Source organism: Pangasianodon hypophthalmus, chromosome 8 (assembly GCF_027358585.1).
Source record: "Pangasianodon hypophthalmus isolate fPanHyp1 chromosome 8, fPanHyp1.pri, whole genome shotgun sequence".
In the NCBI taxonomy this organism is placed as follows: Eukaryota; Metazoa; Chordata; class Actinopteri; order Siluriformes; family Pangasiidae; genus Pangasianodon; species Pangasianodon hypophthalmus.
In genome coordinates, this window is record NC_069717.1 from 23,062,316 (window position 1) to 23,076,979 (window position 14,664).

The 14,664-nt window shown below is 40.3% G+C and overlaps 1 protein-coding gene across 5 annotated transcripts in view; it reads left to right on the forward strand.

The window, feature by feature from the left end:
• Positions 1-14,664, forward strand: part of prdm16 (PR domain containing 16) — a 165,489-nt gene that overhangs the window by 69,149 nt on the left and 81,676 nt on the right. For all 5 annotated transcript variants that reach the window (XM_053236326.1, XM_026925895.3, XM_053236329.1 and 2 more), the window contains exon 3: positions 13,657-13,707. In XM_053236326.1, the coding sequence (XP_053092301.1) occupies positions 13,657-13,707 (51 nt within the window). The remainder of the gene's footprint in view (positions 1-13,656; positions 13,708-14,664) is intronic.

The following is a 14,664-nucleotide window of genomic DNA, read 5'->3' on the forward strand; positions in this document are numbered from 1 at the left end:
AATTTGTTGATTGAAAGTGGACATCCTTCATCTCTGTAAATCGCCTCAAATATAATGTAAAATATTAAGCAAAGCAAATTATTTATTGCTAAATGGTGATACCACGTTAAATTGATATAAATATCAAACTGCAATTACTGTCCATTCCTGATATTGTTTTTTTTCTAAGAGGTGAAAGAATGTATACCGAAAGATAGCAAGTGACAGAGGGCACAACTGAAAGCTCAGCAGGCCCTAAGCTCAACGAAACAGACTGACTCCAAGGTTATTTTCTCAGCTCAAAAGAGGGCAAAAAATACCATGACGGTCTCAGAGCAAATTTCTCCATGCCCATACACGGTATTAAGATGTTTCTGATCTGTATTGGCCCACTGCTCTCCCTCCTTGTCTCTCGCTCTTGTCTGGGACGATGGCCAAGTGCCACCGAGGACACCCTGTCTAATAAATCATCCCTATTTCAACATCTGCAAGGCCCAAAGGCTCTACCCTTCACTAAGATGGGCCCTTCTCTCTCACACCGGGAGAGCCCTCAGGGACGACAAAACCCGCTATTGTCTCAGCTCCAGTGAAGAGGAGTCTCTCTTCTCTTCCACTCTTTTTGACAAAAGGCGTCTGAAGGCCAGCTTTAGTCTGCCAGCAGAGATGGCCTGCTCTCGGCAGGGAAGCCACTCTCCCTCGCTTGCCATCTTTTTCTCTCCATCCTCTACCCTCTCTCGCCCATCTTTTAATACTCTCCTCCCGCGGAGGTCACTCGCCAAGCCTGGCTCCTTTCATTCCCACCGCACTCTCAGGAGAATATAAAGACATCAAGTGCGGAGGAGGGGGGAAAAAGCCAAAATTGCCAGAAAGAGATATTAGGCATGGCTGTCACAGCCATTCTTTGGCCACTTTTCATCTAAAGTGTAATAGAGCAAAAGAAGGGGAAAGAAAGAAATAGATAAATAAACAGCATGGTTGAAAGCTTGGATCAGGAGCTTGTTGCGTTATTCATTTAAAAAGTGGATAGAAAAGGGTGGATAAAAAAAATGCTTCCAACTGCCAATTACATAGAAAGGGGGGAAAAATCAATTCTGAGCATTTAGATGTATAGTTGGGACTCAAACTAAGCTATTCATTGGGTTTTGCTGGATTGTACAGGAGACAGCATGGTGCACTTGTGTGTGTTGGTGAGAGTAAAGCTGTGTATACTTACTGGGTGCTGAATGAAAAAAGTGATTCTGGAAGGTGTTTTTGGAGCTGTCCCCACATGGATAGCTGAATCATTTTCCATCCCAATTCCAACCTCATTCTGTTATTATCAGTGGCCTTTCTTTTCTTTAGTACTGTCATAGTCAAAAATGCAATCCCTGGTGATACTGACCAAGACTACACACCACAAATAGGACCCACACCACGACTGAGCCCATGAGATCTGCTTTATGCTGTCAGGACACAACTCTAACTGAAACTTTGAAGATATGAGAATCTAAAAATATGCGCCCCTCTATGATCTCTTTGAGACCACTAGTTATGAGTCAAACTGTGATGACCTTGGCCACTGGCAGCTCAAAATCTCATGACTTTTTTGTTTTTCTCACTATGCCATTTGGCCAAATCAGGTGGTGGTTCTGTTCACAAACATGTGAACCCATCTCCACCCTTAACTTCCCCCTTCAAACAAAACAGAACAAAACAAAAAACTTTTTGTTTGGCAATTAACCCAGAGAAGAAGCACATATTTTCTGCCGGCAGGCAGATCTTGATGTCTCAATCTGCAGCACATAAGCACCATGAAAAGAGGCATTTGACTGCATTTCCCAGCGTCCAGCAGAGCCCAGCAAAAGCCACAGAGCTCTGAAGAGGTTCAAGGCAGCAAGCCCAACACCAGTCCCAACTGTCTGTACTGCATAAAAGTGGCAGATAGCAACAACGCATACATTGTCTATCCAGACCTGCCACAGAGTTTCAGAGTGGGGGCTGGTGAGCAGAACAGATTACTATTACTTGTTGGCCTTGGCTGGTATGGACAGTGTGTAGCACTTGGATACGACAATGAGTAAAAACATTTAACACTGCTTTTGCCAGACATAGCATGCATGGTTTGACCTGCTATTTAAATGGTTTTGTTTTTCTTGTCAACAGGACTTGAGTGTGTGACGTGGATGATTCTGATAACTGAATGCATCATTTTAGAGGTACATGTTGCAGAGGAAAGATAACTAACCCAGAGTACACTTGAATTCTTAAAACACATATGATTTTTGTTGGCTGTGAGCAGATCCTGGCTGAGAGATAGGAAGAAAAGGAGGGAGAGAGAGAGAGAGAGAGAGAGAGAGAGAGAGACCAAGTGTCACTCATCATTGAGAGGCCACTTCCATGGGAAACACTGAGCTCATGCCCTATCGGCTCTGTAATGGACACTTTAGAGGGGATGGACTGCCCTGATAGGTCCCCAGGCCCTGATAAAGCAGAATTCCTGTCTGGACTCAAACCCAAACAACATTAACAGCAACGCTGCTACCTCATACCCCCCCTATTCTGCTGCACTCCTCTGCCCACTGGCATAAAGCAGAGGCAGATTCCTCTGTCTGACTTTGGCAGGACTGGATGGTCTCTCCCTTCAGCACCGTGCCTCTTATCTCCAGCCAGAGGGTAATGATAACACTGTTAACAACAGTAATGTGTGGCTGGGGCACACAACTGCCATCATGACAAGTCAGAGGGGTTAAGTGCTTTGGCATATCATGTCAAAAAAGCCCTGTCCTCCATGGCCACTACCTTGACACACTCTCTCGTTTATGGCATCTTCTCTTTTGCACTAGAATACGGCTATCTTGTGTCTAGTGTTAACAAGAAATGTATTAACAAGAAAAAGGATTTATCAAGGACCTGTAAATTTTTTCCCCTTTCACTCGTCTCTTGCTGCCTTGGGGGAAAGCCTCTTGTTAGTTTAAAACTCATGTTCTAAAGATTAATGTTGGCCAGAGGAGCACGTCATCATTGCTTAACTTACAGCTGCAGGGTGGATAAAGCCAGTTTTGTGCTTTTTTCAACAGAGGTACGGATGAGTTCTCACTCAGCGCCACCAGCGCTCTGCATCTCAGCGCCCAGCCACATCCATTAAACCACCACGACACTGAAGAAACATGATGTGAAAGCCATGCAAAACTTTGGCTTTTTCCTCCTCGTTTCACTCATTTTCACTTCTTACTCTTTTCCCTGATCAGACATGTACGTCAATGTGAAAACAGCAAAAGGAAAAATACGTTTTGAGTTCCTTTTATAAACATTTTTCCTGATGATTGCTCTATTTGCAAAGTTCAAGTCAAGACATTTTGCGTCCATCAGAAGAAATGATGATGAGATGCCTCCAGGGTCCATCAGATTAATAAGGCCATGATGACCGTTAACTCTGTAATCAGAAAAAACAACAAGCAGTGGGAACCTGAATATGCTAACTCACCTGACTAGACCATAGCAATAATACTAATAACTTTGTCAGTGATGATGACCTTTACCTGGATGGCCAGCAGGTCTTCTTAGTATCCGTCTGATGGTTCTTTATGATAGCAGTGGATAAAAATGCACCACATCAAACATCCCGCCTTGTGCTTTTGGGGCCCTGGCAGCTGACACTGCTGTAAAGTGTTATCTGCTGGCTAATAAAGTCATTTGTGATGAGCCGAAGTTCATCTGCAGGGGCGTTTGCAGACAGCACCTGTCATCCAGGAATTATTTATAAAGTAATTTAGAGCAGATTTGCTGATCTCCTCTAACGTCTCGTTGAGCAAAAGTCAACGTCAAAGCCGATCCAAAGTCAACGTCAACCTCTGAGATACCAAATTTAAAAGCAGAGGCTTAGACTTCCTCCCTGTCCGTACACATTCCCTCACTGCCGTCTTGCAGAAGCCCACCTACAAAGTCCAGGCTGATATGACTGACTCCCTTCTGTCTGGCTTGTATTGCTGTGATTTGGGGTTTATGCTCCAGACGTGTTGGGCCACGTGTGTACTTTGCATGACATCAGTAAATGCTGAAATACCTGGGCTAGTGAAAGATTGCACTAGATGCACTAGAAAATGTTGTAAATGTACACAAATCATTGTGGTATTACTATTTATGTGGAGGGATATGGAAGGATGTTGGAAAACCTGGAATGTTACCCTTGCCTGGAGTCATCAGTGTAAAGAAAATTATAATAAAGGTCAGCCATAAACAGTGTCCAGAGATGTTCCCCTGAGTGCATGTTAGGCCTTGAACAGCTCATCTTTCACCTAATCTTTGCGTTTAGAGTAAACAGAGTGCTGTGAATCATGGGAGTGCAATGTGCTGGGACAGGCTAATCAATTTCATTAGCTGCATCAATCATCGCTAGCTGACGTTTATTGTGGTGGTGATGGGTTGATCTTGTGGACTTGGGGACAGGCGGCTTCAGTGATAAATGCTGCTATCTCCAGAGAGGAGAAATAAATAGAGGCCTCTTGTCTTCTGTGGGAGAGTTGGGCAGAAAATACGGCATGCGAGGAGGGAAAAAAGGTTAGAGCGAATAGATCAATCCCATCATAGCTACACTACATTTCCATGCAGTCTTATAGAGAAAAATCAATGCACAGAGATGTCTGGTATAATGAATTGAGTGCCACTTCGTTGGGGAGTTCACTGACATGCTGTTTCATGGTGATCATTTTGCTGACAATAAATCAAAGATTTCATGGCCATGAATCATTTTAAAGGTAAACGGTGTGAATATGTTCTCTGCAGTAGTGTGGCAAGAAGACATTTTCCTATCATGTTATGCTGATTGGGCTGAAGTAGAGTCAAGCCCAATCTCTGTGGATCTCTGGTCAAACTCTTAGGAGCACATTGCAACATTTTACTAGGAAAACATCCAGATTTTTTTTTTTCCTGAAACAAATACTCTCATGGCATGGAAGTCTGCAACTCTAGATTAGCGGAGATATATTTCCCCTTGTGTCCACTGTAAAACTTTTTTAAAGACAGAAATTCATTACTGTGTTTTTCTACAGTATTCTGAACATGACCATCTATCATTTTTCTTAATACAGGAGCATCTGTGTTTGCATGGAAAAAAAAGCTCATCTGTCCTCAAAAGCTCGTGAGTTGCCAGAAATGTTTATTTTTGCATTGAACCCAGCAGTAGTTAACAGGCTTCTAAGTGAAGGAATGGCTTGTTGAAAGAGTCTAGAGAGTAACTAAACTAATCGGACAGCTAAACTAATGTTTTTTTTGGTCATCTTTGAACATCGTACATTGTGAAAATATACCATTTAGCAAATTCTCTTCAATCATTAATAACAGAAACATTTCCCGCCGCTAAAATCACTGGCAGCAGATAAATAAAACATAAAACACTCTGAACTTTGGCCCTCATCAGCCTTACAAGTGGAGGAAATATCCTGTTTGTGATCCGTACTTTGTATCACCCGACGGTATCTCTTGGCTACAGCTTTCAATTTCACTCTTTGAATTTTTTAGTGGTCAATGTGGGAACTAATCTGATCTGGACGTGTCTCAAGCCAGGAGGGTAAACGGTTTTCTAGCTACAGTTCATTTCACGCACACAAGTGTGTTTTCTGTTGTCTGCACGACTGCAGAGCTAAAACGACATGAATTCTTATCCCGCCATTATAACCATTACAGATGTTATTGTTGGTGGATTTACTCGACGAAGCCCTGTTCCAGTTATCATCAGCGGTGATTGTTTTCCATTCAGCTTAAACTGATGGGCGCATGAGCAGTTTAAAATCTGTGATTGTTGAGATTTTTACATCACAAGGCCTTTACATTGGCCAAGTGCTGCTTTTTTGAGATTTTTTTTGTGCCAAAAGTTGAAGAGTCCATCTGACATAACTCACTCATTGATGAGGTTCATGTGTGTCTGAGTCTGTGTGTATGTGTGTGTGTCTGTCTCTAATAAGACCATTGTACTCCTTCTGTCAGCATGGTAACAAGTGTGGAGCTTCGCTGTCATCATGCTGAAGATGAGAGTGTAAATGATAGGATAAAACACCACCCCCCTGTCAGTGAAGCACATGAAAACACACACGTTCTCAGACAGCTACATCCTGGTAGAAACCCTCACCCTCACACATGAGCACACATACACACATTCACTCACACTGTTCTAAGGCAAATGAAGAAAGTGATAAATCCTTCCTCATCACATCTTTGCCATTATTTCATTCATCTGAAGAAACCACATATCCCTTCGCAAAAAGTTCTGTGCAGTGTAAATCACTAGAAATAGAAAGCTTTGAAAATCCAGGCTCAACTTTTAAGCGCAGGCTTAAATTCACGCCAACAAATTATCACTCTGTCTTCAGCAAAGAATCGTTCATACAATTATACTGAGAAGCCTACATGAAACAATTTCTGTAAATGAAAACTTATAGTCACTGAAACATCTTATTATAATATATGCTTATATATGTTATGTTATAGGTATGCCAAACTGCAGCTCAGATACGTCTGACCTTTTTTAGAGCATATCTGCCATGATTGTTTCCATTATGAGGTTTGGCCCATGCATGATGTTATTGCAATATTTATGTCAGATGTCCTTAAATAGTTGTAAAAAGATTAACTGTCTCTTTGGAAAAAGTTGGCTTCCATTTGAATTTTGTAGTATATGACCCACCAGCGGTTGCAATGAATTAAACCGTCCAAATGTATGGGTTTAATGAAGGAGAGTCCTGAAGAGTGCTGAAGAGAAATATGTGAGTGTGTGTGTTCAGATACAAAAGGCTGGCTCATGAGCTCTGTGAACTCTGTGTTTTGCTTGGCGGAATAATTGCTGCGATTATTCTTTTCCATCCAATGAGACAGATTTAAAGATCCCCTGCACCCTCATTTTCTTTCTTATATGGAGTCTGTCTTGGCGACAAACACATTTGTCTTGCCCAAATTTTTTTGCCATTATACAATCACCCCAAATAAAACAGAGCTTCACGTTTACAATTGACAGACCTTCTACCATGCATCTGGATTTGTTTGAGTCATGCATACAAAAAAGTTTCTCTCACCATCAAATGACGTATTAATTTATTTTGGGGGGGAAAAAATCTCATCAGTGACTGACCTGTGCCTCAACCCCAGTCAAAGAAATCCAGTATTTGTGCCCCTCAACCTCATATATATACACACTTAGAGCACCTCACAAGAGACTTTTCACTTTAATGTTTGGCTGGTCTCAGTCTGCCCTCAGCGTCGATATTTGCAAAGCCGCAGTCCGGATGCCAGAGTAACTCCTCCTAACCATTTCCTCCCTCCCGATGTTCCTTTAATATGTCAAGACTTTCTTGAGTGAAGAGACTGAAGTCTGCTCAAAATACCATGAAGCGTGCCTCCACATAACAGGTGGTTAAACTTTCTGGATAAGCAAACTGATTAAGAGAACGGACCATGGTTGGGAATAAATAAAAACAGATTCAATGAACATAAATATGAGTAAACATGCCAATTGTTACATAATTACATAATAATTATTATATTATGACACTGTTTTCTTTCGCTGTGTCTTTTTTTTAGTTTCTTTCAGCTTGCACTCTCCAAATGTCAAATAATCTCATCTGGCAAATATGCTTCTGTTTGCATTTGCATAAAAGGGAGATCCTGGTCTGAATTAAAAGCTTCTATTGATCTTCTGTAGACATCAGAGCACTTTCATCCTCAGTTTGAAACATTGCTGGGCTCACAGCGAACATGCTGCAGAAAAGCAGATATTGATAAAGCAGTATTGGGTTTCAAACAGTCAATCATAGTGCAGGAGAGTGTATTAATAAAAGTATTCAGATAATGAAAGACCTAGGCTACATAAGATAAATGATCTAGGGTGTGCTTTCTGGCGCTGGTGTTGCAGGTGTCGTAAGTAAATCTGACAGTTTCATGATCCTATTAATGTTTATTATTAAGGGATAAAACACACAGTAACTGTTAGATCCCAAAGTGTTTTATTTTCTCTTTACTGCAGCAATCTGCCTACGCTAACAATAACTTATTTATTAAATAACAACATGTTGTACATTTGATCTGTTTATTGTTATAGTTAATATTGTGGAACGTCTGCGAAACAAGCTAGTTCCTGTTATCATTTATGTTATAATAAACAGTCGTTCCCTCACCAGCCTCTCTTTTTTGTATTGAGGAAACTTACAGCTTTACTCTACTGACTGTTACAAAGTGCTGTCACTGGAGACTCCTTCCAAAATACTCTTCGTATCCTCACTGTTATAGTACATAAACTGGTTTCAAATTAAATATATTATTTTTGGTATCTCATATACCACTTTAAATGCCAGTTATTTTAATTTATATAATAGCGAGCTGTCACAGAGTCAGCACTGCCGGTATGTACTATGTTGTCTGGCCTTCCTGTATGATTATTACAGATCATCCTCCTAAATGGTTTATCAATAAACACACTCCACACCTTGATTTATCTGTATTGCTCTGCCAATATGAAGTCTAGAGTCCTAAAAGGCCACAGCGAACTAAAGATGATGTATGAGAACACCATGAATAGGGATATGGCTCTTAATAAATTTGAGGCAGCTCATTATTATAAACAGTGATGTCGATTTCTTTTAGACAGAGGTTCATAAAGTGAGGTCCTGCTGCTGAGTTGTAGCTTCTGAGGTGTAGCTGCTGAGTTAGCATCTACAGACATGATGTGTATTTTACAGCATTTCAAATAATGAGATTGTTTATTTGAAACTTAATTCAATATCAATTTAATCACGAAAAAGTGTTTTAATTACATTTTTGTGACTCAATGGGCTCTTGTGTTGTGGTTAAACAATTGTTTTATAGGTTAGTACACACTAAACTATAGAAACCACCAAAACTATTTTATACTGAGAACTGTGCACAATTTGTAGAAATCAGCCTTGACCTTGAAGTAATACTTGTATTTTTCTATCAAATCTGTTGTTTTGCTGTCTCATACACCCACCTCATCCTGACCGAAGCAAGGGCCGCTGTTAGCTTTACTCATGGTGATAAGTGTTAAACAAACTTGCTTGCCGTAGCCGTCGCTCCTCTCTCCTTTGTGTTCGCACAATAGGAATTCAGCATTCCTTTAGCCATCCGTTTTGCCGCCCGCCACGTCTTTCTCACACTCCCTGACAGGACAGGAGATGTTGATAAGAATATAATAGGGAATCAAACAATGCTAAGCTGGGAGCGATTATATTTAATTGCCCACGGTGGAGTGTTCACTATCAGTACTCCCTTGATGTTTGCCTTGGCCCTAAAAAGCTGCAAGCCCTCAACTTATTAAAGTCATCACGAATATATCAGATTGTCGCTAGTTTCCTGGTATTTACCGCTGAACTTTTTCTGTTCTCACTCGGAGTTTTTATGTGTAGGCTCTTTGTTGAAATGTTGTTAAACATTGAGAACAGTTCTCCTGCATCCCTGTTGGTATCTTTTGCTAAAATCCCAGAATAAGGGTTTTTTTTTTTTTTTTTTGCTTGCCCCATTTTGAAGACAAATGACTTGTAAAATGAGATGTAAAAGTCCAGCTGTGATACAATCTCACATCTTGCTGTATGAAAACACAATCCAAACACGGCCATACACACATTAATGATGGCATAGTGTAGGAATAACATATGTACAGTATGAATGAGCCATGTGTGTACACTGTTCATTTAGCAGCACGGCTTCCGCCTCTGTGTGTATTTCGATGTATACATATATATATATATATATATATATATATATATATATATATATATATATATATATATATATATATATATATATATATATATATAAAACCGTGAGAAACGTGGATTACATGGAACGATGAGAAGGAAGATGCTCGGACGCTGGTTTCTGGACGCTCTTCACATTCCCCTCTTTCTCTCTTTATGTCTATTTTTGTCCACCTCGGACCGAGCGACAGTTTCCTCCTCACTAATCTATATGTCAGGAGATCAATAATGTGCCTGTGTCCACGTATCTAAAAGCTGTGCACTTCGCCAAAACAAGAGAATATTCTCAATAACTGCGAAGCAAAACTTTCAATTTGTGGCTTTCTTTGTGTGGTTGTTTGAGCCAAAGAGATGCCACTCAGCTAGTTCAAAAGGCATTGAGGTTTGTTTTCTGGTGTTTCTTTTTGGAAACTTGCGGCTTTTGACATCCATAACCATCTATTGGCCGCGCTGCTATATTGCCTCATATTATCCAGACTTGAGGAGAATTGTTTTTGGCAATGTGCACCGAAATTTCCCCACTGCAAAAGCCCTTAAAATGTGCTCGCTTTACTCCTTACCTCCAACATCCAGCTTTTACAGCTCTATGTCAGGCCCGTTCACAGTTCTTCACTAATTGCAATTAGAATAAAATTAAGCTATGACAAGGCGACGTTGTCATTGGCTTGATTGAGGCTCTCTTTTCCTCAGCACTCACTCCATCACTTGTGTTAGGCTAAAGAGGGAAAAGTTGAAGAAAACCTATTATGTAAAATGAAGGGGTGTTTTCTTTGCCCGTTGTGTGTCTATTAAGCTGGATGGCTGGGTTGGAAAAGCTTTGCTGGTTTCTGTGTGTGTTGTGTGTTTGAGGGGTGAGGTTGTTTTCTTTTGTCTGTTGGTCTTCACTGTGTGTCACTATGAATAGAGTTGAAGGAAATGAAGGTGTGCTCATAATGTTATAATGAAGGTGTGCTTATAATGTTATAGTGTCTGTCTCTCTCTCTCTCTCTCTTTCTCTCTCTCTCTCCTTTTTTTCTTACATACACATACATTGGTGCTAATTAGGTTCAGCCATTTGGGCTGAATCATTCACCCCGTATTTATTTTCGAAGTCCTCCACCATAGCACCTCTGTTTTCGGACACTCTCGAGCACTGTCAGCCTGACATGCTAATCACAGAGCTTCATGGCTTTTTCATTTACATAAGAAGCACTGACAAGCTTGTGTAAGCAAACGTAGCAAGACGCTTCTTAGAGGTCCAATTGTGCGTGTTACGTCTGTTTAGAAAAAACATTGCAATTCCCATCGGAGTATCAATGGCGCAAATTGTCCCGTCACAAAAAGTATGAAAAAAGTCAGAAGAGTCACTTTGAAATGATTCTGACATGCCATAAATCATACCAACGCTTGTGGCGAATCATACTTTCCAACCATCTAATTAATACATTATTTATTTACTTGACATGCACCCACACATATGGCCATCGCTCTCTGATGGTAAGTCATTTAACCAGCTGGGTGTTGGCAAAGTATGTGCGCACACACACACACACACACACACACACACACACTCTCTCTCTCTCTCTCTCTCTCTCAAAAATAGTTCCTGGTTATGATATATGTAGGATTTTACAAAATAGGCTCCACATCAAAACAATGTTATGTAATTACAAAAGATTTTAAAGTATTATTTTTCAGTTATTTTAAGTTTCATGGGCAAAATAATTGAATGCATATATAAAAGTTTCCTATCCTAATGACAGGGAACAGTGTCAAATATTGAAGGTGGTTCAGTGATTTCAATCTGAAAGACATCAATAAAGCATTTTGTGTTTTTTTTATCCACCTGATATATATTTTTATATTATAATTAATATTAATAATAGTGATTATTTTTCCAGGGTGAACGCATACACATACTCTCTCACTCTCTCTCTCTGTCTCTCTCTCTCAGCCTCAGACTGCAGTGTAATTACACTACACGCATTTATAAACATGCAGTAAGCATGTGTCTTTGTGTATCTGCGTGACTAAGTGTGTGTTCTAGTGTGTGGGTCTGTGAGTGTGCACCGCGAGAATTGTTTGCACATGTGCTGTGGTGTAGAGATGAAGCAAAGAGTAGACTTTAAAAAAGTAGCTGCAGTTACTTGCTTTGGATTCTACACCATGCTTGTTTGAAATGTGTCATTCGAATGCACCGGCACCGTAACGCCGTTTTGGTCTGGTGTGGCTCTGACATGGCTACAGGATTGAATTATGTATGTAAGTAGTTTAAGTAGACTTGTTTGAGTATTTGTGATGTAATTGCTTCCACTTGGTTGGCTTGGATACAGTGACAGGCTCATTTAGGGAACCACAGCTTTTGGGCAGTATGCAGTGCTGCCAATCAAACGCTGATAAAGGAGTGCTTGGAGCGTATTGCGTTTTTTTTTTGTTTGTTTGTTTTCCTTCATTTTTCATGGGGTTTAAATGCTCTTTTTCATCCCCACATCCTTTTGCACATTTTTATTACCCAAATGGGTTGCATGCTCACTTTTAGGGCCTCCTTCCCAATTTGAATTGCATTTCAGCGCGCTGCCAGAATGCATTCAGATGAATTGAGAGAACCGACACAGTTGTGCTGACGTGTGGTTGAAGCAGCTCGGCAGTCATGTCTTTTAAAATGCAACATATTCTTTGTGTGAAAGACACAAAAAAGAAAAGAGTTTGTATAATGGTTAGCTCCCACAAAAATGTCGTGCTTCTCATAAGACATGCACACACACATGCACACCGACCAACAGCCAGTCATGTGATACCACCATCAATTTGAAAAGTTCACCTACCTAACTCAAAAGTTAGATCTTTTATAATCATATACATATTCATATTATAGACCTTGCTAACAAACAGTTACCAAATTATGATATAAAAATCAGACACACTATCATGAAAGTAGGTAAAAAAAAGGCTTTTGAGCTAGTGAGATTAAATAAGAAGACCACAGATGGGAAAGTGTTAAACACAAATAATAATGATAAATAATAAACAGCAGACATTATATGAAAGATAGGGTTAAGACCCTTCTGTGCTAGTGTGTCCTGAATCTAACCTAAAATATAATTAAAAATAACATTTTCCTTATGTGTGTCTTCAAATACAGCACTGTCAAAACAGAGCGATAAAAACCACGCAAAGCTCCTGGATCCAGCAGAATCGCTTTTTGTGTAAGAGAGCACTATGAAATGTGGCCATGTCAAGTTCAATACAGAACCACATGTTTGGTCATGGAGCCCTTCCTCACCCTCACACACCTTCCATTCAGAAGATGAGACAGGAAAAGGAGGTGGCTTTTGGATGGTGGAGATCAGCGTACTCCTGTAACACAGCCCAATAATCCCAGAGCGCAGCCCTCTTCCTCTCCTCCCCTGCCTACGAATGAATGAACGGCACACAGAGAGTGGTGAACTCACACGAGCTCCCATTATCTCCTGAAACCTGGAACAGACTCGGCTCTCATCAGAACCGTGGCTCTAAAAGACACTGGCTGTATTCTGGCGTGCGCCTCTCTAGATAAATATTCCTGAAGGCCCCTAATACCACATCTCCTCCTCCGACTGTCTGCGCCGAGCAAAATTTCCTGCTCCCGTGAGTTAATGTCAAATCTATGAGCCTTTCATTTCAGCACACAAAGAGGGGACTTCAGTCTGCGTGCGCCCGTCAGTGGGGGGTGCAGGGGTCAAACGATGGACTCCTGTCTCATCACTCAGTGGCCGCTTTATGCTTTCTGTTCGTCAGGTTTCAGCCCCCACTATACAACTATTGGAAAAGACAATTTGAAAAACAGCACCGTGAATTAATGTCCTTATTCGTGCATTAATATTAATATTAATACCCATGTCCTGTCTTTCTGTTTGTTTAGTATTATACATGTGATTTTAAACTGAGCCGGGGTTTAATGCTCTTTTCTTTTCGTCTACAGCAAATGCTGAATGATCATGAAGTGTCGTCGCAGGATAGCTGCATCAAAAAGGTAGGCCTCATTGTGTGTCTGTGCTTTGAATACTCCAGACATTATTCAGAAATCCACACAAAATCACTGATCATCAAACACACAAACTGTAGATGCAGAAGGTTCACAAGCACTGGCGTCTTATTTACCTTCATCACCAATAAAACTAAAACAAAAGCTATCAAGTTAAAAAAAAAAGAGAAATTCTGTGAAAACAGTTATAATTTCTGTTTAAACGTCTGTCAGAAAGCATAAAAGTATCCTACACATTTTCTTTTTTTTTGCTCCTGAACTTTTGAACTTAAAATCAAGTTGATAGATAGCTTGAAAGAACAATTTTTTTCAATTTCAGACAGTTTTTTGACCACACTGGCTGGATTTTACTTTGGCGATAACAGAGAATCTCTCTTTATATACTGATTCCAACACATATTCCACCAAAGGCTCAGGGTTACATTTAAGAGGTGATAAATTTATTGTAGGGGTGGCAAGCTTCGTTTCTTTTATGGCCTGTGTGAGAAGGTCGAGGTGGTGGTCGGGGGTAGAAGAAAGGAGTTCAAGTGTAAAACCAATGGAGCATGAAAGAACAATGGCAAGACACCTGCTCTAAGAATCAGCACAAGTCTCATGTGAAGACCGCCTAAGAGGCAGCTGAAGTGTGCGGCTTTAGTTAATGACTGCGTTGGCTCTCACCAGGCTTTAGGCTTTCAGAAAACACAGGGATGTATTGTAATATTTTAAAATCTCTCTCGTTGAGGCTTTTATTCTATCAGAAATCATCATTACATCATCCATTAATGATGATGTAAAGAATCCATGATTGTTTATTTGGGCCTTGCATCACGTTTCAGTGTTGTGGCATGTGTTGCCTAGCATATTTGTCACTTTTTCCACTTTCATTAATATCCAGAATTATGAATAATAATAATGACTCATTAACAGTCACTTAAAATAAAAAAGTAAACTTAGACATTGAAG